Source organism: Argiope bruennichi, chromosome 5 (assembly GCF_947563725.1).
Source record: "Argiope bruennichi chromosome 5, qqArgBrue1.1, whole genome shotgun sequence".
Classification (NCBI taxonomy): domain Eukaryota; kingdom Metazoa; phylum Arthropoda; class Arachnida; order Araneae; family Araneidae; genus Argiope; species Argiope bruennichi.
In genome coordinates, this window is record NC_079155.1 from 61,437,192 (window position 1) to 61,462,860 (window position 25,669).

A 25,669-nucleotide genomic window follows, 5' to 3' on the forward strand; every position below is an offset into this window, starting at 1 on the left:
AATTGTTCAAGTTTTGGAACCGAACGATAGGCCTAGGAGGATGGCCTTTGCAACAGATATGCTAAGGAGGATAGAAGATGCTGCTGATTTTCTGAAGAGCATAACGTTCTCCGATGAAGCATCCTTTCATGTTTCTGGCATTGTTAATCGCCATAATGTGCGCAAATGGCTCTGTGGATGCCGACATGCTTGTCGCTACCTGGCGTGAAATTGACTATCGACGTGATATTCTCCGTGCGACGAAGGGGGCACACGTGGAAGTTCATTGACAAGGGTCATGAAACTTTTTGAGTCTATTTAACCATTTATGTTATTAATTTAAATCTATCTTTATTATTTTATGAGTTATTAAACATCAAAATGGGTCCGGGACTTTATAAACACCCTGTACTTTATTTTCTAGTTTCCAAATAAATAAGTTTATAAAAAATACAAATACTGCGAATAATGAAATATTAGGATAATATTAAGAATTTTTCAAAATTAATCGGGCAAGTTATTCTTTCATTACGTTCATTTAATTATCGTAATATTTATAAAACTAGACACGATGAATGCTATTGCGCAAGAGCGTAGAAGCCGGAAATAGGATCATAACAGATCCATAAAAGCAAATACACATTCACGAAGTTAAGAAAACAATATTATATATATATATATATCAATTAAAAATACATTAACATGTTGAATATGTAAAATAATGTAATTAAATTGAATATTTTATTAAAAGAAATGTCTCATAATATTACACAACTTAGAGACGCAAAACATCTACATAAAGCAATGGTTTTGAAAATAGAATACGAAATGAAACTGTCTTTTATTCCATTTCAAAAAAATATATAATAATATTCATATATTTATTACTGCTTTATAAATTCTCATAATATGATTTAAAAAAAAAACATTTCTTTTCTACATTTTTAAAAATAATTGATGTTAGAAAAAAGTAACTTTGGATATAAATTTAATTGTCTATACCATTTTTGTACCATTATGAAATAACAATTCTCAAAATGAAATACAGTTACAATAAGTTTGAAACAATAATACAGTTAGCTTGAGATCAATAAATTACTTCTTGGGTATTTTTTTAAATAAACTTTTTCTCTGTACATTTTTCATACTACCTTATTTATAAGAAGTTTCTAAATTCTTTTTTCCGAAGATTGTCATTTTATTGTCAGATTTTTAAAATGAAAATTTAGTTACAAGTTTTTCTTATACATGAATTGCTTAAAAAGTTTTGCGCTAACAGCATAGAATTTTTTTCGATAATTGCTTTTTAGACATATAATGCAATAACATTTTGCGTTTCAGTTCTACCAACCTGCGGAATAAACGAAGAATACAACTATTGTGGCGGTTGTGATCAGTACTGTAACGAGGGGCCGGTTTTCTGTACCGCTGATTGCAAGGATCCCGGCTGTTACTGTAAAGAAGGCTACTTGAGGGCATTTAGAGGTCCAAACACCATCTGCATCCCTCCAGAAAGCTGTTAGTTCATGATTTAAATTTCATTCATTTATTATGTAAAAAACAAAATTCTTTTTTATAAAAGTTTTACAATTAGAAATTCATTGGTTGGCTTGCATTCGTGACAAAACCAAATTGAAACTAGAAAAGCCAATTTCCATAGGAGATTAATGACATATAACACTAGTATACATGAAATTACAAAACTCATTATTTCAAGAAGTAATCATTATTTAGATTGAGGTACATATCAAAACTTCATTTAAGAAAATAAAATCTATGCCATATAATCACCACAAATTAACCTAATAAAAAGAAATAAAAAAAAACTTTCATAACAATATGGCATTTATAAACAATATGAACTCATCTGAAAAATGTACAATAATCACGTGTGCTAATAAAGAAGATAAAATTTAAAAGTAATAAAAATATAAAAGTTTTTATTCTTTTAAGTCATTTTATTGTTTATTAAGTCAGTATTATTTATTAAGTCAAGCTTTTCTTTATTATTTTGAATTACTTTAGTAGAAATATCTTTCACTAACATTCCTACTATGTCGAAAAATTCAGCTCTTTTTTTTTTTTTTACCGTTGTCGTTAAAATTTAGGAATAATCTACCACTTTCATGCATGTCAGAATTCTATAAATAACTGAGTTATAATTGCTGATTTATCGAAAGAACTAAAAAATACTATTTTCTTACTTTTAATAATGGCATGTAAACTTAATATTTATTTCATCGGTTAGAAGAATTGAAATGCCTAAAAAATCTGAAATTAATAATGTAAATAAAAATAAATACATTACAATTTGAAATGCATATATATTTATAAAAAAAATTTTTAACATCTAAAAAGCATTAAATTTATAACTTTATTTTAGAATAATACAATTTTGGGTGTAATATTTTAGACTTAATTATTATGAAACTTGATAAGTATAAATTATTTTAATTAGTAATAAGTGAAACAATAAATTTTTCAACAAAAATTCTAAGGAATATTAATAATTACATCATTTGGCGTTATGATTGAATATAAACTGTATGGGTAGTTATATAATTTATCAGCCTTTTCTGTGAATTACTTTTTACAAATATCTATAGTTGATTCATTTAACATATGAATCAAGAATGTATTTTCTCGATATTTCAGTGGAGTGTATTATACTTTTACTGCAATCATTAAAGACTAAAGTTTATTTAGAATGTATGAAAATTGATAAGATTTATTGAAAGTTGATTTTGCATTTAAATTTCTAATATTTTGACAGTTATTTGTTTATTTCTTCACAATTTAGTTTTTCAAGTTCGAAGAATACATCAATGTCTAAATAAATCTTTTTTTAGGTCCAAGTGCTCCAGATCAAAGTCGTCCATTCTTACCTCAAAATACATGTAAGTTTAGCGACTGGTTTGCCCTTCAAAAATTTAATTCATTTACTTAAAATTGGTGCACTGAATAAAATATAGTTAATGTAAATAGTTTAAAATAGCTTGTTTATTCCTTTTAGAAGGTTAAATGGTGTTTTTAAATTCGTATTTTTTAAATTATTTGTTTTTATTTATTTTATAAATTATCAAAACATAACATCCAAATCGCCTTTTTTACTTTGTTTTATTTAAACATGTTTTCTATATTTAGTAATTTTTGATTTAAATTATATCTTTTATTGCATTTATAACATAAAAGTTTTTTACAGAAGTATTTAAGGATTTTATCCCCCCCCACGTCTATTATATTCGTTAGTTCATAGATCTTAGCCATTGAATTTCTTTCTTTGAAATATGTTTGTAATAAATTAATTTTATGTAATTTTAAAATATTAGTCTAATATTGCTGTGATTAAATATAATTTATGATTAATTACAGAAAAATGAAACTGCAACAAACAACTGAAAGTCAACAACTAATGTCAGTTATATTGACTAATGTAAAGATTATTTATTTGCACTTTTCTTCATTAATATATCTTTAATATCTTTTTAAGTAAGGTGTAGGGCGTAAAACATACATGCAATTTCAAAAAAAAAAAATCAGGAATCTGTATAATTATTCCTTTTTTTGGTCATGGACATCGTGCTATTTATCTACATGATTTGGCAGCACCTACAGAAAAAACTGTAGTTTTTTACTTGAGTTCACTTCCTGGGCAATTAAAAAAAACTTCAAATAAATGCGATTCTGTTTGGTCGTTTTTTAATGAGTTATACATGACGGTTAAATACGGTTAAATATTATCAAAATAAAATGAAAAGAAAAACGAATTTACGTACAGATGAATAAATTGAAGAAACTTTTTAAAGATGTTAAGAGAATATATATATATATATATATATATATATATATATATATATATATATATATATATTTAGATTATAGCATGCTTAGAATTAAGGACAGAGCGTTTATTTTTTTAGTAAATTTGTTCCGTGACAGAAATTTTTGAATTTTGTGAAAGTATGAAAAAAAATATATACTTCTAATGCATATACAAATTCATATTAGGATAGCAAAATACCATTGTCGGCAAAATTAAGCGGTCCCTAGTTGATAAAATATTTTATGAACAGTATAAGTGTGTTAATGAAGAAGTAGTACGAACATGAACCTTGTTGTAGATCCGTTACTAAGTGATTTTCACATTTTTCAAATGCCTTTCTTTTCCTTCTCAACAAATATTATGCCATATTTTTGTTAAAAACGTAAATCGTCTTTGAATTTCTTATTGTGATATATAAAATTATTACTATAATATCTATTACATATTACTCGAAATGATCATTACAGTTTAACAGTGTATTTAGTAACAATAGTAATATAAAATAGTAGCTTGTTTGTTATGATTGATAAAGAATATTTGAGCAGATAATATAAAATACTTTCACAAATGAAATTTTATTTATATAAAATGTTTCACATTTACTTTAACAGATTACCAGTGTGGTGATAACGAAATATTCGAAAATTGTGGCGTCGGATGGGAATGCGAAAACTACTGTGGAAGAGGCGCAAATGTGTGCGCATATTGCGAACCTGGCTGTTACTGCAAGCCTGGCTATATAAGAGATGGCCCTGAATACGACGCTATATGCATTCCGGCAGATCAATGTTAGTATTTTATATACTTTAGATAACTTATAACTAAGAAGTAAATGTAAGCTTAAATTATAAATATTTTTGCCGTTTTCTGAAGTATTATTATGAATTTTACATTCTATATTGTGTCTTATTCTTTAACTTGATTCTCTAATCCATCGCCCACTACGTTTGCAACCTATATTCTAATGTAAAATCGACTTGCTTCTGAGCTACCATAGACAGATTTTGATAAGACTTAAAAATCATTATGTAGAAATGAAACGAAAAAGTTCTATTCTAATTATTCTATTCTTCTTATTCATATTTTTAAATAATAATGTTTATTCATAAAAATAAATCATCCATCTTAATACAGATGGATGTTGTTGCTATACGTTTTGAAAGTCAGCCTCTGTTCTCTCTTATTTTGTAATCTTTTAAATTTATCAATAAAAAGAAACAATAATTCTTTTTAAAATATTCTCTATTTTCCTTCAGATATGCGGCTTTTCGAGCAGACCTATAACAATAAAAGTTTAGAAATAATCTTATAAAATATGAAGATATATCTGGCCTCCTTAAACATCCATCATCATCAACCTCGGCATCGTTTAGTTGTCTTAAGATTTTTAGATTCCAGCAACAAATTTGGAGGAAAGATTATATAAATAATAACAAACAAAAAAAAATCTACAATTTTAAATAAATTTTAGACAACGAATGTTTAAACGTTTTTAGCCAATACTTTTTTGTGGTACAGGAACATAAATAATAAAGTTCTTTATATTCCATTATTTTACAGCTGTTTCTTATCTATGTATAATCTAGCTCAGCAGGGAAACTACTTTTTAAATCTATATTTCTTTTGTTTTGTAAATTCAAAAGATGCACTAATATCAAAATATTTCTTTTAGGTCCACGTGCTCAAGATTCAAGCTTAGATTTCAGTCAAGATGCGGGTATGTTTTTGAGCTCGCTCTGAGTTACAAATTTAACAAAAGAAAGATTTCTGTTATAAATATAGAACAGTTGATACAAAACTGTGATGTTTTTAGTTGAATGAAAAAAAGAAAATGGAATGTTAATGTCTTTTTTTCTGCTATCAAACTCACTGGCAAAGATGAATTCAGTCCCATTATTCTGGAATTTAATTCCATTTTTTTTTTTATTTTCTCGTGTAAGAAGTATAGAGCAAATACTGTAATCGTTTAAAAAAATCGTGAGTTTGAGGAATCTACACGTCTCAGATCTCCCTGAATTCAGAAAACCTATTTTTGACATTATGTCTGTTTGCTTATGAACAGGATAATTCGAAAACGCTCTGAACTAGAAAGATGAAATTTGGTATATGATTTTTTACATCAAATTTGTTGAATTAATACAAATTTTCAACGAAATCCGTTCAATTGCAGTCCATCTGTCTGGCTATCAGAGTATATATTAACATAATAGTTCACAAAATGAAGAGAGCTAGATAAATAAAATTTGGTACACATAATTAAGAGACCTCTCAAATTTAGAACAAAAAGCGTCAAAGAATTAATTATCTAATGCTCTGTACTTACTGTACGCAAGCATGTAAACACGATAGCTCAAAACATACAATGACTTGAATATATTGAGAATTGGTATGATTTATCATGATTACAATTGTAATTCTGTGACAAATTTGGTTTTAATAGAAATTTAATAAAGTGAACATTTAACGATGGGAATGTTTTTTTAATAAAATTCATCCAAAACGAAATTTAATTTTCGGTTGATATTAAGAACATTCCAGGGATCAATTACCAAAAACAAATTTCCCATTATCACATGATAGATTTAGTAAAAGCACTAAATTTACGCCAAAGATTAATATTCCGCAATTTGCTGTTATGCAGGGCATTCGTGGCCTTACTAATGTTCCACAATTTTATTCGGAGAGAGAGAAATAGTACCTTTATTAAAAAGTATGAAAGAATGTTTGGAGGAGACCATGCCATCTAGTTTTCCCTCAGTATCACAATTCACGACTACCAGTCTATTCATATGTAAGAGAATTTTCTACGTAAATATAGATTGCTTGGCTCTTCGAATTGATTCGTTATACGATAGTCTGATATCATTATAAGGCAATTTCTTTTATAATCCGATTTTCAGTACATGGATTTTCGGATACAGTTTTGTAAAATCATCTATATATGTTTTCTCTATATGTTGGTCTTTAGTATGTCTAATTCAAAATAATTCATACATTATATAATAATGATTTTAATAATTTAAAAAGATATATTAAGACTTTTATCATGATTCCTTCTTCATTAAGTCTATCGTTTGAAATTAGTATTGGGATCCATGACGTGTTGTTTGAAATAATAAAATATTATGCTAGTTAGTTTTCTTAACTGAATAAGAAAAAAAAATTGCACAGATAATCTTAATACATGACATATTATTCTTGCAAATGAAGCTGTATTTATAAAAACCTTTTCACACAATTAGCATATCAGTGTGGTGATAACGAAGTATTCAACAATTGTGGCGTCGGATGGGAATGCGAAGACTACTGTGGAAGAGGCGCAAATGCGTGCGCATATTGCGAACCTGGCTGTTACTGCAAGCCTGGCTACATAAGAGATGGCCCTGAATACGAAGCTGTATGCATTCCGGCAGATCAATGTTAGTATTTTATATACTTAAGATATCTTAAAACTAAGAATGCAAATGCAATATTATATTGTAATGAATGTGCCAAGTGATATAGCGTTATTGGGAATTAGGTATTTCATGATCCACCACTGCACACACACTTCAGTTGATTTGTTTTTCATACTTGATTAATTAATAAAAAGAGTCTAGCTTATGGTCACTCTGAACTTTTGTGATCCTATATTTTTTTGTAAAATTTATTTGTTCCTACTTCCCAAGGCTACCTCTCAAATATGTTAAAGGACTTTCAGTTACTGTATATGATTGAAATAAAAACCAACCGAGGAATTCTCCAAAAATGGGGAGGAGTCGCTTTCAGTTTTGATGGTTGGTTCTCGCTGCTCTAGTGGGGAAATGAATGTCGCGAGGCTTACTACCCGTATACACTTGACGGCATATGCCTTCTACGGATTGTGCCGTTGTCAGTGATCGCCATTAGGACTCAACTACATTTTCCGACAGTGTTTAGTGGCGACAATGATGGTTTTTCAATTTTCCCCGACGATATGAAAGGGCCAAGGTTGCGTTTTTGCGGTATGACTGAATAATAAATCATTATTTTAAGTATCACCCGAATTAAAAAAATATATTTTTTATTCATAAAACATAATAGAAAGGAAAATCGTCGATAATTAACACGATTGTCAATCTTTGTTCTTCCTTTTCTTGCAATTTCTAAAATTTCTCAAACGAAATTGCAAAAAATCCAAGCTTCAAGAGCAACCCACTGTATATTTTAAAAAGATAGATAAAATAAATTTAACATCTTAATTTATAGTTTATAATTTCTAAATAGAAAAATATAAAATATTTTAGAGACGTTAGCAGCATATCTATAAATCAGCCAAAGGAGTAAGTACATTTGAAGCCCCGTGACAGTGGGCCTGAATGTAACTGCTTTAGATCACAAAATTTATAATATTACAAAATCGAGCCAAATTTATCTTCTGTATTCTCAACCCACAAAAATAATAATAATAATATATTATTATTATTTTTGTGGGTTGAGAATACAGAAGATAAATTTGGCTCGATTTTGTAATATTATAAATTTTGTGATCTAAAGCAGTTACATTCAGGCCCACTGTCACGGGGCTTCAAATGTACTTACTCCTTTAGCCGGCTTATAGATATATATATAGAATTGAAATGTAAATCCTTCATCGATTAAATTGTTTAAATACTTTGAGATTCTATTTAATTCTTCTATGTTTTATTCACTGCGATCAACTCATTCAAATTTCAAAGATCATCGTTGAGCAATGCTAAGGTTTATGATAATAGATACTTAAGGAGACCATAGAAATCTTTATTGACATATGTGCAGAAGCTATGATTAAGCTTATATGGGTATGGCTTTTCAAAAAAGGCATATTGGAGGAAAGAGGGCCGATTTTTTTTTAAATGTTATCTAATTTTGTTACAGCAATGGATGATTTTTAACAGATTGGTTGCTCAATTGAATTGGATCTTTAAACAGAATATTGCAATTTCCACAGGAGATATTTTAAATCAATGTAATTTGGTTTAATCATATCACAAACGTGACATGATTTTTAAACTGTTTAAGAATAATACTGATTAAATGCTTTTTTTAAAAATCAACCAATAATTTAAAACTTTCTTACTTTGTTGTAATGGCAAAATGAAATGGCAAATGAGGCGCTAATGTTTGTGCGTATTGCGAACCTGGCTGTTACTGCAAACCTGGCTACATAAGAGATGGCCCTGAATACGAAGCTGTATGCATTCCGGCAGACCAATGTTAGTTTTTTTTTTTCCTTGCAGAAACGCTAAAAGCAAACACACATAATGTGATATTACAATAATTTTTCCTTTTTATGCTAGTACGCAAATAATGATTATATCCATGAATGTGAGAAAATTTAAATTTAATTCATTACTTTTTTGCCATCATAGTTTTACTAACTAACTCTTTCAAGTGTGGGGTTTCATTTTCTAAGCTACTTATATTACATAAATTGAATTTTAATTAAATAACTTTTTATCATTTAAAGGAGAACGTCTGTTCTTGTAAGCTTTAAAATACACTTTTTTATTAAGTGATTTAAAAACTAAACAATAATACTTTTCATTCTTTAATATATGAACCACGAAACATTCAGTTCTTATTTGTAAATATTAATTTTTTTTATCATCAGGTTCTTTATTTACTAACTCTTTCAAGCATGATGGTTCATTTCTAAGCTACTTATACTAGTTAAATTTTAATTAATAATTAATTAACACGAAATATTAAATTCTTTAATATATGTAGTTCAGAAAACAAATTAGCTTGAAAAATTTAACTTGTTAATTAATTAATTTATTTTCATATATTTTGACAGATGTTTTTCACATATGGCCAAACATACAGAAGGGTCAGTTCTTATAGAATTCCGTGATCTAAATCAGGAAAGCGGCTTTGAGAATAGTCTATTTGTAAAAAGACTATAAATTTAGAGAACAATTATTTACGTTATAGACAATTAAATTCTACAACTACAATTTTTTTTAAATATGAATTGATATAGAGAATAGAATGATTAATAATTTCATATTTTTCTGTTGTCCTTTTTAAGCTATATTATTTTATCTTTTATAAAATATATATGTTATTGAATATTGAACTTTTCTAATTATTTATATATATATATTCATATGGCAGTTTTAAAAAATTTTTTTTTTATTTGCGTAAATTCAAAAAAAGTAGTAACGTCAATTTTTATCTTTCGTAGGTCCTCGCGCACCAGTTGAAATCTCATACGCGGTTCAAGATGCAGGTAAGATTTAATCTAGTCGAGTTTCGAAAAGATTAAATTTGTTCGACGATGACTACTCTTTTAAATATTGATATAATCATGTCAATTGATTAAGTTATTTATTCAAATTAAAATTTGGAAACGATACTTTAATTACATGTTTTTGATAAAACAAATTTAGTCTCAAATATTCATTCTTTCCTCTAACTTATTAAATAAAACTTTAAATAACGTCTTTAAAAATTAAAAAATACGGTATTTCACTTTGTTTCACAAGTAATTTCAATTGCCTACCGAAAATACGAGCAATTAAAAATTGCATTCTGTATTTCAAACAATGGTTTCCTATTATTTTCTTGCTTCGATTTTTAATATTTGGTTTTCGGATACCGCAAGAAAGAAAAAAAATCTAAATGATCTGACACCATTTCGAAATTTGATTTCTCAAATGCAATTATTTAAAAATCGCTGATTGATTTTTCATGTCTCTCTATTTAAGGTTTTCGTTTCTTTATTTATATGAGAATTTCCAACATTGTGGGATCGTTAAGCCCGATTTGCAAAAGCATGGTTTCAGTATAATATTTTAAGAATGAATTCTCTTATCCTTATTGAACTAAATCTTTATATTCCATATTCTACTGAAAAGATTTATTTTGGCAATTGGTCAGTTTCAGTAGAAAATGGGAAATTGGAAGTGCATTGTTTTTAATTTTTCTAAAGAATAAGCAACATGACCGTTATTGGTATTTGTTATTGATATCAATTTCCTCCAGCAGCTTTTTATTTCCTTTTATGTCAATTATATCTGATAAAAACGCTAGTTTAGCGTAGAAAAATAAATTCAAACTGATAATGCGTAATACATGACAGAAATCGTCCCGATATACCTATGTAATAGTTATCATTCTTTTTTACATCCAGGTATTCAGTGTGGAGCAAACGAAGTGTACGATGTATGTGGAGTTGGACAGGTATGCGAAGACTATTGTGGAAGAGGCGCGAATGTTTGCGCTTATTGCCAGCCTGGCTGTTACTGCAGACCTGGCTACATAAGAGATGGCCCTGAATCCAATGCTGTATGCATTCCGGAAGACCAGTGTAAGTACCTTATAATCTTTATAAAAGTAATAAGAAAATAAAAGTAATTTTATATTGCATTGATATTTCCTAAGTTCTTGTACATAGGTTGCATAGCAAATCCGTGAGAATGATTTTTTATTAAATTTATTCATTAGGGTAGCATTCTATTTTGATATTTTCTAGTATTTGTTTAGGATTTTTTTTTTAATGATGCCCAAATCAGATCGCAAAATCTCTTTCTTAGTAAAGAAATTGAGTTTAAAATTAAAAACTTAGAATAATCTGATACCTGTTGTGAATTGAAAAATGAAGGGGGGGGGGGAATATAAAGACCAATTACATATAATATTAAGAATTTATAAAAATTATATTTATTTTATTCAAAATTATATTAATTTTGTTAAATATGCTTTATTTATTTAAAATTATATTTACTTTAAATTACACTTTGCACTTATGTAATTCATTCAAAATGCATTAGGTATTAAAAAAGAAAAGAAGAATAGTAGCTAAATTAAATGAAGCAATTTAATTTTTTATTTAGATTATTATTAGTTATTTAGTTTATCGCGTTCTAAGTAGATATTCTATAATAAAAGCGAAATAATACAATGACATTTCCTTAACATTTTTTCTCCAAAAATAATTTTATAAATTGGTCGAAATATGGATATATAAATTTGGACTCAGTTTTTATCAGAATGCAGTGAATCCTTCTTTTTAAATGATTTTACATACTACTAAATATTCATTAAAATATTAGAAATTACAATTTCATTTCTAAATATCGATTGATTTTACAATATCTTACTTTTAATAGATGTAAAATCGAAAAATAATGTAATATCCTTTTCTAGGTCCGCGTGCACCAATTGCTATCTCATCCGTATCACAAGATGCAGGTAAGCTCTTGGTTGTTATCGAATTTCAAAGTAGAAATGTTACAAGGACTACTCTTATAAATATTGTGCAAATGTTGTTAGTTACTTAAGTTATTTATTCTACTTTAATTGAAAATTAAACGATAATTGCTTGTTTTTGACGAAGATTTCAGCATGAACTATTCTTTTTATGTAGTTCTCTCTTTGAAATAAATTTCTTGTTTTACGTTATTTCCCTATATTTTCACGTAGAACTATAGTATAGAACTCAATGACACACACACACAAGAGGTAGAGCTAAACCAATTTATTAACTGAACTCAGAACTGAGAATACAGTAACTGACAAATCTTCTGCTTTTATACAAGCAGAGAAAGTTCCAGAATACTCTTCTGGAGACAGTAAGAAAAGTCCAGAACACTTGTCTGGTAAATTAAAGAAATGTCCAGTATCTTCTGGAACATGAAATAAAGAAAAAGATAAAATCGAGGAATTAAGTATTTACATATACTATTAATCGCATTATCTCTAGCGGGATTCGAACCCAGGTCTCTTGATCATGAGACCAGTGTCATGACCATTCTGCCTTGGAGATTCGACTGTCTTTCTTCAATACGGCAATATTATGTCTATTGAAAATGGTATAAGAAAGATTCATTATTTTAAAAAGGATTGCTAAAGATGATTTTGCTTAAATAACTGGTAAATTAAAGAAAATAAAATATTTTCTTCTTCGATATCAATCTGATATTAATACTTTGTTAAAATGTAACGTTTTAAAAAATTGATATTTTCGTTTCTTTGTCATATTGGACAATTTTTTCATTCATTTCCATAAATTAAATTTTTACACTAAAATGGTGCTGCTTCGTGCAGCTTACAAAAACACAGGTTTTGTATCCATTTTTTATTTATTTGTGTAGCTATTATCTATCTAATGACAAGCATTTTGAGATATTATTTGAATTTTGTAATAAAATTTTTATTATAATAATAAAATATTTTTTAAATCCTGAGACTAAATGGATTGTAAACTGTGATTCGTAGAATTTGACTGAATCAAAAGCCTTGTTCCATTATTTCTATATTCCAGTAGAAGAAATATCATTTTGGCATTTCAGACAAAGAAATTTCCTTAGCATTTGCTTAATTTTAATCAGAGATACTAAAACTTGGAGGTTTCTTGTTAAGTTTTTTCAAATGAAGAACCAAACTCGTTGTTATCGATTTTGTAATATTAATCGATTTTATCCTAAAAAATATTTTATTTCAATACACCTCAATTATTTGAAATTAAAACTCTATTTGGAATCTTTTTAATCAGCATAAACTATATTTGGTAGAAAAGTTTTTACTACAAGATATTCAATGAGGATCAAACGAAGTATATAATAGATGTTGAAACGGAAAAGGATACTAAAGTATTATGGCAGAGGACCTTATATACGTGAATATTGTGTAAAATTCTTTTATTCACTGACCAAAAATATAATAAATTATATTAAAATCTTCTGTTATAGATCTAAATTTAGATAATTAACAATATCTTATCCACTTTCTACTTTTATAGTAATGCTATGCTTGTGTCTTTTTTAGGACCTCTTGCTCCAATTGTAATCTCCTCTTTTGTCGAAGACGCAGGTAATTTTGGCTGTTCTCGAGTTTCAAATTAAGATTAAATGAACTATTCTCTTAAATGTTATGAATATGATCACAATTATTTAAGTAATTTACTTCAAGTGAAATAAGCGGCCTAATTTCTATTTGCTTATTTTTGATGGATAAATTTAATTTCAAATATTCTTTTTGTCTTGTATGTTGGCTCATTCTTTGAATTAATTTTTTTTATTGATTAACTTAATTTTTAAGTCATATCTATCCGTCTGCTGAAAAAGCAGTGAAACAGGAATCTGCATTTCAAGAAATATTGATTGAAGTTATTTTGCATTTATTATTACATTTTCTGATAACTGGGATCAGATTTTCTTTTATATGCGCTTGACACAAAAATCTCTTTTGCTCATATTTAATTATTTAAAATTTTTTATCCTTTTTTTGTAAGTACAGTACTATATTTCCATAATTAAGCAAGCTTTCCAATCATATGAAAGTATTTTGTCAAAAATTTAATCTCTTATTTTTCCAATCGTACTTTTCTAATTCTTATCTTTTATGTTAACAATTAGAAATAATTGATATTATTTTATTTCTTTAATGCAACATTATTGTAACTTCTATTTAAAACTTTTGAATCGATATAAAAAGTTAGTAATAATTTGTTGAATTAATTGAATCGAAAATTTTTCCCATTAGCTACATTGTTTAGCAGATTTATTTTTTGTTTCTAATACTTTACATCCCTTTATTTCTAGAAATTCAAACTCACTATTACTTTTATTAATTACATATCGTATTATATTATCATAATTATCGTATATCAATTATATGTCATATTTGTTCATGTCACATGCGATTTCTTTTAAAATATTTTAAGTAATTTTATTGTCTTAATCAAGTAATGTTTCAGCATCATGTTTAAATAAATTCGATTTGTTACAGTAAAATAAATCAAATTTGAAATGCGATGGTTAATTCAGTCAGAGCAATCAACTAACATGAACGTTTTACACTTATAAATACAATGTATATATAATAAATATATGAATAGTTATAATTTTTTTTACATCCAGGTATTCAGTGTGGAACAAACGAAGTGTACGATGGATGTGGAGTTGGAAAGGGATGCGAAGACTATTGTGGAAGAGGCGCGAATGTGTGTGCTTATTGCCAGCCTGGTTGTTACTGCAGACCTGGCTACATAAGGGATGGTCCTGAATCCAATGCTGTATGCATTCCGGAAGATCAGTGTTAGTATTTTTTGCTCTTATAAATTCTTATCTTAGAAGTTATAAGAGGGCAAATGTATTCTTATATTTTAATGATTTGCTACAGAAATCTAATATGTTTGTCGTATGCGCATAGCATAAAATTTCATTTATTTTTACATATTCAGTTATATATACTAATCGACGAAACTATCAAGCTAAAAAATGGTCAAATTTTCGAATATTAAATTCATTGTGGCTTATTCACTATTTTTGATGAGTTATTATATATTAAAGAAGCAACTGCTTCTTAAACTTATAAGTAATTTCTTAGAAATATTTTAGCGATATTTAAACCGTACCGAAAACTCCCTTTCATGCTATGTCATTATATTTTAATTAATGAATGCAATTCTAAAAAGAGACTAATAATATTTGTAGACAAATGACAAATTTTGGAATTACATGTAATGAATTACGACGTACAGTGTTTTGTGTTTATTAAAATATTGTACAAATTTAAAACTTATTGGCAACTTTGGTTATAAGAAAGAGGAATGTGCGCTTGTATGTGTATGTTGGCGCTCTATAGGATAGAACTATTTAAATTAGAACTACCAAACTTGGCAAATTTATAGTTTGGAATGCACAAACTTGCACTTCAGAGCGATATTTTTGAAATTTTAATTAATTAAAAACTATGAGAAATGCGTAATTTTTCCCGTGTTTATGTATTAATAGGAAAGTATATAAACACGTTATTGCTAATAGGAAAGTATAGAGAGTATATTAGAGTTTATATATAACGCTTCCATGATTTATATATATATATATATATTCCATTCATTCTAACCGGATATTAAAATCTAATTTCTACACGTTTAATGTCAGACTTATGCATCTAATAGGAAAAATGATATAAATGAAGTAGGGAATTCTGTTTCATGCAGTTTGAATTAATAATTTTTTTGATGAACTACGATTTTTATATTTTTTATACAGACTCTTGATTTTATGGGTCATATTTAGTAAATTTCTTGAGACCCTCCCATCTTAAATAGAAAAGGCGATACGACTAAAACTGAGAGAATTATTAAAATTTGAATATTGCTATTTAAGGTGTACATACACACTTGGAACTTCGAAAATCGTTCAAAATATCGAATTTTTTTTTTATTGCTTCAAAATGTTCGCTGATTCTTTAGCTTTCAAACGATACCAAGATGTTGTCAATACGCGGAATATTTTTCGAGTTATAAGTATTTTTTTTAGGTATTTTCACTAAAAACTCTAATTTCGGTGTTTTTTAAACTCCTTTTATGAAGAATGATATTTTCCCACTATGTTGCTTCATTCAAACAATCATAACTCAACAAGAAATTAACCAAATGCAATTATTTATATATCAAAATAATCTGTATGAAACAGTAGATGTTTTGTGCATCAATCAAAGTTATATTTATAGAAATAAATTTTTAATGGCTAATTAAATGTTAAAATGACAGAAAAAAATCTCGCTTTTTCTATTCATCATTGATGAAAAAATTGCTAAAAGAAAACTATATATTTTTATAACTTGATTGAGGCAGACAACATGAAGACTGATATTAGGCATAATTTGCAACTAGAATTGTGTGTCTGTACAAATTACTATTTAAGATATCATGTTTCAAAAAATAGGCTAATTAGCTCATTAAATATTATTTAATTAATTAATAATTAGTGTAATATGTTTTTTTCTCACTCAAATGAGTTTAAATATACATTTATGACCTACTGTGAAAAAACTGGATTTTTAAAGTTAAAATTTAAAAAAAAAATCTTCTAATGTGTACGAACACCTTAATAAATTGCGCGATTTTACACGTCTCACAGAAGATATGCCAATAAGTAGCCAAGAGTTAATATTATCAATTAAGTTATTTAAATACCTTTGAAAGTAAAACTAAAATTTATGATCAATATTTCTTTGAGATACTGCATAAATTTTTAAAAATCTTTACTATTGCACGCAGGATTTCATTGATGATTTATTTGGTTTTCTGTACTCTTATTTTAAAAAAAAAACATGTTTGGGTTCAGTAAAAACATTTTTGCTTTAGTTGAAGTTTGACCATTTCAGCTTTAATTTAAAGTTCAAATTTTACAGAGCTGACAGAAAATTAGAGTGGTACATAATGCAGTGAAAAACCAACTTAAAGCTTCTATAATTGTATGAGTTATATGATTATCAAAATTTGGTGGCTAGAGATATTTTTCAGAAAAATCCATTAAAAAAATCTAGTTGCATAAAATATTGAAGTGGACATTACAGCGGGCATTAATCTCAGCGAACGACCTGGTCGTCAAAAAGGACTCGTTTACAACAAAAATGAAATGTTTGAAAAAATTAATGTTTTTAAGCATATATAAGCTAAATAGTTTGAAACTGGGAGGTTTTAATTATTCTAAGTTCACTTAAAATATTTTATAATTTTTAAGTTCTTAAGAGTAATACTGTTTGAGAATTATTATCTTATATTTTGTTAATTTTAAATTTGAAAATATTAAAAATATTTAAACAGACTGAAGAAATATAAGAAAATGTTACTCAAAAATTTTTCGAAAAAAATATGTTAAGTTCCTCAAATTTATATTGCAGCAGAATATAAATTTTGTTGGGGTACTCAAATAGCAATTTTGATATAATCGTGAATTCTTTCCAATAATATCGCTTTATTTGTCGTTCAACAGCCTATTCATGAATATTGTGACATATCTAAATATAATACTATTTTACTATATCTATAGCACTTTATAACGATTTTTAAATTTAAAAAATGCAATAATATCAGAATATGTCTTTTCTAGGTCAAGGTGCTCAATTTGTAAGCTCATTCTTTACTGAAGGTACAGGTAAGTTATGGTTCTTGTAGATCTTCATAAATTCAGGTAAACAAAGAGTATTTTTCTAAATATAGTATAAGCGGAATTAATTATTTTTTCCGATTAGAATTAAGAGATGAAATGTAAATATCTTGTTTCCGGCAAAATCTTAGTTCCAAATATCAATTCCATTATATTGATCAACTTAATCTTTGAATTACATATTCTATGATTCACTTAATTTCGCAATTCACAGAGAATTGTTTATCACTAAAAGTGTGAGACAACATTTTGTATTTCGGTGAAATTATTTAAAATCGCTTGTATAGATCAAATGATCAATCGTGTGATTTTCGGTGATTTTTTTCATTTTTAATACCGGGCATGCATTCAATATACACACATCTGAGAATCATATTTCATTTTCAACTCCTTTTTCTGATCGACTGAAACAAAAATTTGTCTAAGAACTATAGTTGTAGTCACAAGATAACATAACAAATTACAGTTATTTAAGTCATTTCACGTTTGAGCTTTCAAGTTCAAATACATAAGAAAGGAAAGCCGACAGACTACCAATTCTTTGACTGATTTGGTTGAAAATTTACCAAAAAACTCTACATTTAGGATGGTAAATTCTTATACCAAGTTTTATTTTTATTTAGCTATTTATGTTTAATAGTTATCGTATTCAGTAGTTATTGTTTTTCTCCTTATATATTAAGGTTACAAATGCCGTCCAAATGAAGTATTTAATCAATGTGGAGTTGGACCAGAATGCGAAGACTACTGTGGAAAAGGGCCAATCGCTTGCGCTTATTGTAAACCTGGCTGTTACTGCATTGACGGCTACTTAAGAACGGGACCTAGCAACAGAACGAGATGCGTTCCCAGAAATCAATGTAAGTATTTTATACTCTATTAAAATCTCATAGAAGACAAAAGATATATCATTATCATATTAATAATGTAAAAATGTATAACACAATTTTATCAATGCTTTAAAGTGCTAATTAAAAATTTTTGAAGAATTTTCAACCCTTTAATTTTCAATTCTTAAATCATTATTTTAAATGTTATGGAATTCTGTCCATTTTAATAAATTCATTATCAAATTGAACTGCTCTTATGAAATCAAAATTCAAACAAATTGATTGAATTAATGATTACATCTGAAAATAATTAAATTATTGCAGTTATTTTGACTTGGCGATTTGGCGACCAAATTGAGTGTCAAATGCTTCTTTGGGAAGTGTAAGGTCTCGAGGCTGACTAAAATTTAATTTTTGAGATATACTCATAGAAATTTTCGAAAATTCTGATCCCTCACCTCACCAAAATCTAAGAAACAGACAACTGTTCTGGGATTCAGCTTCAGACTTGGCGGAGTTAATAAACGCGGTGAAGCTTTTGTGAGCTCAACCATATTTGAGTTCCGGCTAATATATATAGCTATAAACCGTGTTTTATTGCAGTTAAATTACATATAAATATACTTCACACATTTATATTTAATTTTTATTGTAATAATTTTATGCACTTTAATATAAATAATCTGCGTGAACATTTACTCCTTCTTTTCCGATTAGAAAACTGTACACGGTACAATAGTATTTAATCATTGCGATCACCTAAGTTCATAGAAATTTCAAAACTCTGGCAGGAACTGAGTTGGAAATTGATCATGAAGCTTTATTTTTTTAAGCATTAATTAAAAGATATATAAGCAGGTACATCTTAAACAGCAAAAATCCTTTTTCAACCTAGGCCGTGGTGGCCTGGTGGTAAGATCTCGACTTGTGAGCCGTAGGGTTTCAGGTTCGAGACCCGATTCTACTGAAGAACCGTCGAGTAAGGTGGTCTGTTGCACGTTAAATCCGTCATGCCAAACGTCCTCCCGCTGGTGTGGTGTGGAGAGGGGGGTGCCAGCTCAGGTGTCGTCCTCGTCATCTGACCGTGGTTCAAAATGACGAGGTCCTTCCCAAAATAGCCCCAGTGTTGCTTTACAACGGGACTTTAATATTACTAAACCTTTTTCAACCAGAGGCAGTCTCCCCAAAACTTTCTGGCATATTCTCTAATAAACTTTTCTTGCTAGAAAACGCATTACATGGCGTTGGCGTAAAATAGTTATGAGATATTAACTTTTGGCATGAATTTAACATTTTTACTTAATCTATAAAGTCCCCTTGGGGAGTTATTTGGCGATTAATCTCTGGCATACATTAATTGCATCCGAAAATTGAATTTATGTTTTGACAAGTTTTTCTCCTATTGAAATAAATATTTGACACAAAATTTGGCTCTTAGTCACAAAACTCCCATACTAAATTTGATAATCATTTCATTTTTGAATTATCGCGTTTAAATTCACTCAATATACACTATAGATGTTTAATCTGTATACCGAATTTTATCTGGCTAGCTGTTTTCGGTTTTTATTTGCCGTATTAACTTATATTCGAACAGACGGGCAAATGAATTTCATCTGAAAAGATTTCACTCAAAATGAGACAAATCTGAAAATTTAATGTAGATTGTATACCAAATTTCGACCGGCTAGCTCAAAGCGTTTTTGAGTTATCTTTGTCACAGACGGATATTTTTTTAAAATGAGTTTTCCGAGCTCAAGGAGATTTAAAAAGAGGGATCAATATCTCGAATTTGAATTCTTTAACGATTACTATACTTCCTCTAAATTAAGTATACGGGAAAATAAAAAGGACAACTCTGACATATTCATAAAATCACCATTATCGGAATTCGTGCTATAATTTTAATCAAGATATTATACTTTATGATACTAAGCCTACTATTTTGTTCATTTTAGGCCCAGTAGCACAGAAATGTCTTCAGAACGAAGTGTACAATGAGTGTGGAACAGCCTGTCCGGATAGCTGCGATGGCCAAAACAGAGTTTGCACCGAAAATTGTGTACCCAATTGTTTCTGCAAAGAGGGATACATCAGACTACATGATGACACTCAAACCACGCGCTACAAATGCATACTACAAGACCAGTGCCCAGTTTCATAAATAATGAAAGTTACAACATCGATAACCTATTGTAAAGCTTGTGATAATATATAAATATGATTACTTATTTAATATGTTATGTTTGCTGTAGAGTTTAAAATTTAACTAGCGTTATTTGTTTCGATATAAAAACGATAATAAAAATTCCAATTTCAAGAGTTGAATAATTTGTATACGATCATATGGAAAATTGATTTTTTAATTACATGGATTTTTTTTTTCCATTTATAACTAATATACGTGGATTTCAACTTCAAAAATTGTTTTACTATAAATACTATGATATAAAAAATTATTAATTCAAACACGGTACAAAGATCTGAAGCATAAAAATACATCATCGGATTTTTAAATAAAATCTAAATTTCAGTTTAAGTATGAAGAGATACTCAGTAATACAAAGGTTTTGGTATTTTTGGATACTTTTGCTTGTTTGCCATTTATAAAATCTAATTTCAAGGAACAAATACCATTTTATTTGGAAGAATGTCCTCTTTAAAAAGATTAAAAAGGCATTCACATTTGGGTTATCTATATATTTGTAATTTCATAACCTTCAAATGTTCTAGTTGCAATAACTAATTTTTTAAAATATTTAATTGATTCTGCATGATTAGATATCTCTAAATATAAAAGTTTAGAATAATTGGTTCGAAAGTAATCACAAATACACAAGATTTAGATGATGCTTCAATAAATGCAGATGTAGAAAATAGGTCACTTTATTAATATTTTAATTTCTTCAAATTGTTATTTCAATCATTAATACAGTAACTTTGATCTAAGAAAGATTATTGAAGTTTTCTTTTAATCGCAATGAAACAAGGATAAAGAAAAATTTGAAATTCATACTTTTTATTTGTATAGTTAATTTTAAATAAAATAAATATTTTTCGAAACATATTGTTTAAAGTAATTTATGTAGATTTTTTTTATTACAAGCATAATTATAATACAAGCTTTAATTTTAAAGCTTAAAAATAAAAATCAGATGCTCATTTTCTGAAACAATCCTCTATAACTGAAACATAAATAACACTATACTGTTGTTTGAATGTTCAGGATTCTACCAAACGATACTTTAAATCATCCTTAAGATTTTTATTATTATTCTCTATATACCAGAAAAATATTAAATAAGAAAATTATTTATCAAAAATATTTATTCCATTTATTTTCAAAAACATATGTAATGAAAATCAATGGACACTGCCGTATCCATAAACAAGCGTTTGTTTTCGCTATTTTATGCTGTTTTATTTTTTATACATTTCAAGCTATATAAATTTATACTTTGCACAGAATTTTGCCTTTAAGTTTTTTTTATTAAAAAAGTTCTTTAGAATAACTTCTACAATTGTAATTTTCTCCCATTTGTAGCAACCGAAACTTCGCTTGACATGTAAGAGAAGTCCATTATGTAGCAAGTATCGACTTTTTCCTCTTCACTTTAAGATTTATTTTAGAAAGCGAAATTAACCTTAATCAAAAGCGATGTTGAAAGATATGCTTTGTTTTCCACTCTCTTTTATCAATTTTTTTTAATTCCTGCCAGTTAAACCTTTTTCAAAGTTGAAATGCCTTCTAAAAATGTGAAAATAATGCTGTTCTGAATACTTTATTCCTACATAACTTAAAATTATGTGAAGGAAATTAATGAAATTCGGTATAGTGACGTTTTAGGTCTTGCTACGTTGATTAACTACAAAATTCCTGCAAATTTCTATTCAAAAATTTTATCTTGTGGATTTAAATATTAAATATAAAAATAAAATATACTTTCGTATTTTTAAAAATGTATAACTTTTTTCTTGTCTTTCTTATTGAATATTTTAATATAAAATAGGAATTATTGTGAAAAATTCATTAAATCTTGAAATATATTGAAAAAATCCATAACTCTCATTTAACAATTAGAATTTAAATTTTCAATTGCTTATAGCTTATCAAAAGTTTACCCTTAAATTTAAAAAAAATTAAGCGTTTTTGAGCCTTTTTAATCTGGAAAATTCAAATATGTATATTCGAAATTGCAAGCTTTTATTTGAAAAATTCGAATTTATGTAAAAATAAATATGGAAACGATTCCTTACATGAAAAATTATTTAATACAATTACAGAGTACATATATCTATAACGGAACTATCACTTATAGTTTTAATGTGTTATTATTAGTATTGAATTAAAGAACAGTGTCCAAATACTTGATTTATGGATCGTACAAAACGTACACCCTCGCCTACGCATACCCATATTCCATGACCAATGGCCACCGAGTAGTTTGAAGAACATGACGTAGGAATTTTATTTAAAACATAGAATTTATAGGTATTTTTTTAATCTATACTTATAATAAAGCTCAATGTGTGTGTGTTGGCGCTCTACAGGCCAGGTCATTTGACATACAGCTATCACATTTGGTACATGTATACCTTAGAGGTGGGGATGTGCACCTGGGGTCGCTTTTTTTGAAATTTTAATTATTAATTAAAAACTAACTTTCCCGCCAAAAAAATCTTCTATTTTCCCCACCGCCAACTTTTCCGCCAAAAAAATCTTCCATTTTCCCCATCGCCAAATGAGTAAGGCTTCAGTATTTTTTTTCTCCCAACAGTAATGAGGCTAGGGTTAACGTTTTTCGGCGGATTATTTCAAACGATTCTGTTTATTTTCTTAATGTTTTATGCATTTAAAATTAAACATTGTTAATGAATCCATGTTTCAGATTCATTCTGAAGTACTTTTGAATTAAAATAACACAGAATAAAGGAAATTAAAAATGTATAATCTGCATAGCGTTACCCCAACTGGCGTAGAAAAATTCACGCATTTGCGTTACAGTAATTGGCGAAGAAAATTCACGCATGCTCATTGTGTACCGATTGTTGCTATGACAACCATTATCAAAGGACGATTTAAATTATTTTTAGGTTAGTTGCATGCTTTTGTAAGTAAATTGTATTTATGTTAGTTATATATTTTTTGTATATGCTTATAGTTTTAAGTACATCTTTTTTTAAGTAGTTTTTTTAAACCTGTTTTCGACCGATTAATTTAAACGATTCATTTTATTTTCTTAGTGTTTGATGCATTTAAAATGAAACATTGTTAATGAATCGATCTGTTCATGATGAATCTGAGAAAATTTTGTTGACAAATTCTTGAGATATTACATAAATTAAGAAAGATATTCTTTAGTGCCCATAAAATTTAAACGCTCAGTGACTCTATTATCAGTAATCATATTATTAAAAAAATGCTTTGTTTCAGTAAAAAATATTATTATATTAATTGCAGATTAATCATTTACACTTTAATTTAAAGCATAAATTCTACGAGAGCTAACAGAAAATTAGAGAGATACGTATTACGTTATGACTGAAGGCCTTTATAATATTATGAGTGAATTATATGACTATCAAAATTTGAAGTTTTAAAATATTTTGCTGAAGAATCTATTAAAGTTGGTATTGCGTAAAATATTTAATGGTACGATCGGAGTTTAACCCCCTGCTTGGTGCAATTTTTAAAAATCGCCAACAATGGCCTTGCTAAATGTTCGAAAGCAAAGGAGCAGATGTTCAATTATAATGCATAATAAAGATTGCCAGCTTTGGCGCGTTATCGCAACTTGGTGAAGAAGGGGGTTAAACTCCGGTTCAACTTATTTAATTATTAAAATTTAAACGAACATTGAGATTGGCGAACCGGCTGGTCGCCAAAGGCGGCTAGTATTAAATAATTGCATACATTTGTTTATTAAACATAGTTCAACTATTCATTTTATATATATACATTAATTAAGGTATATACATTAATTAAGAAAAATAGTCTAGGTGAAGTAAATAACTATATTTAATGTAGTTTAAGTCAAAGATGCTCTGATGAAATACAAAATTTTAATGATTCTCGATTCAACGATTCATTAATAAAATATTCTTGAGACAAAAAACTAATTTGAGTTATGAAAATCTGAATATCAATATTTTATCATAGCTGATTTTAGACTACACTACTGACCTCTTGAAGAAAACGCATTTACCAATGCAGGCAGTTTCTTAAGGGGCCATCTAAAATAATAAAACTGTTAAATGTCTTAAAATAATGTTATTCAAAACTTCGGTCAGATTTAGCTGTAGATGATTAAAATGTTTTTTGATTTAAAAGGTGGAGTGTCAAGGGCATTTTACTGAATATGATTCATAGGATCGAAAAACTGTATAAAATTTAAACTTCATAATTCTTTTCCCAAGTGAATTTATTAACTGAAACAAAATATTATTAGTCATGTCATTTAAATCCCTTTGAAGATAAAACTGAAAAGGAGTTTCAAAATGATTTAAAGATTTTTTCTTGTGTGTAATCCTCTGTAATACGCATGAAACTTTATAAAGATTCTATTTTTTACACTCATGCTATTAAAAATCACATTTAGTTTTAGAAAAAGACTTTGTATTAATTGAAATTTAATCGCATCCCTTTCAAATTAAAATTTAAACTTTAGAAAAGATGACATAAATTTAAATAAATGCATAGTATAATAAATAGAACAAGCCTGCAAAACTTTAAATATGTAAAACTGTATACGTTTATGAGATAAAATACATTTTTAAATCAGCGAATACATATAAGCACTATAAAATTAATATATCAGTGCCTGCACACGTTCTTCATGAGAGGAAAAAATGTTCAAACTGCATTTAATGTTTGACTATAACAATATTTGACCCAAATTCCCACAATATTTTTTATAAACAAATTTGATATATAAAAGTAATTTTTATACGAAAATTCTTTTGTCTCTTTGTAATAGAAAATTCGTCACTTTTCTTAATCAATAAAGTGTTACCAATTTGTAGGATATACTCCAATCATCTTGGATCAATTTGGGATATTATTGATGCTGTTCGCTTAAGCTGTAGATACGTTATAGAAAATAAGCCTGTAAAAATATACTGTAATGAAT

General features: G+C 27.7%; 1 protein-coding gene and 1 long non-coding RNA gene across 2 annotated transcripts in view; both read left to right on the plus strand.

Annotated features, from left to right (window-relative positions):
• The window catches only part of LOC129968279 (zonadhesin-like), a 42,576-nt gene extending 27,727 nt beyond the window's left edge, over positions 1-14,849 (plus strand). Inside the window, exons 16-25 of the mRNA XM_056082135.1 lie at positions 1,321-1,497; positions 2,829-2,876; positions 4,414-4,590; positions 5,475-5,519; positions 7,045-7,221; positions 9,990-10,034; positions 10,938-11,114; positions 11,954-11,998; positions 13,574-13,618; positions 14,668-14,849. Of these exons, the coding sequence (XP_055938110.1) occupies positions 1,321-1,497; positions 2,829-2,876; positions 4,414-4,590; positions 5,475-5,519; positions 7,045-7,221; positions 9,990-10,034; positions 10,938-11,114; positions 11,954-11,998; positions 13,574-13,618; positions 14,668-14,849 (1,118 nt within the window). The remainder of the gene's footprint in view (positions 1-1,320; positions 1,498-2,828; positions 2,877-4,413; positions 4,591-5,474; positions 5,520-7,044; positions 7,222-9,989; positions 10,035-10,937; positions 11,115-11,953; positions 11,999-13,573; positions 13,619-14,667) is intronic.
• A 2,803-nt stretch (positions 14,850-17,652) lies between these two features.
• LOC129968126 (uncharacterized) lies at positions 17,653-20,738 on the plus strand. The gene is made up of 3 exons (XR_008784368.1): positions 17,653-17,697; positions 18,393-18,569; positions 20,498-20,738. It is a non-coding gene; the product is annotated as an uncharacterized LOC129968126 (long non-coding RNA).
• Positions 20,739-25,669: the final 4,931 nt, after the last annotated feature.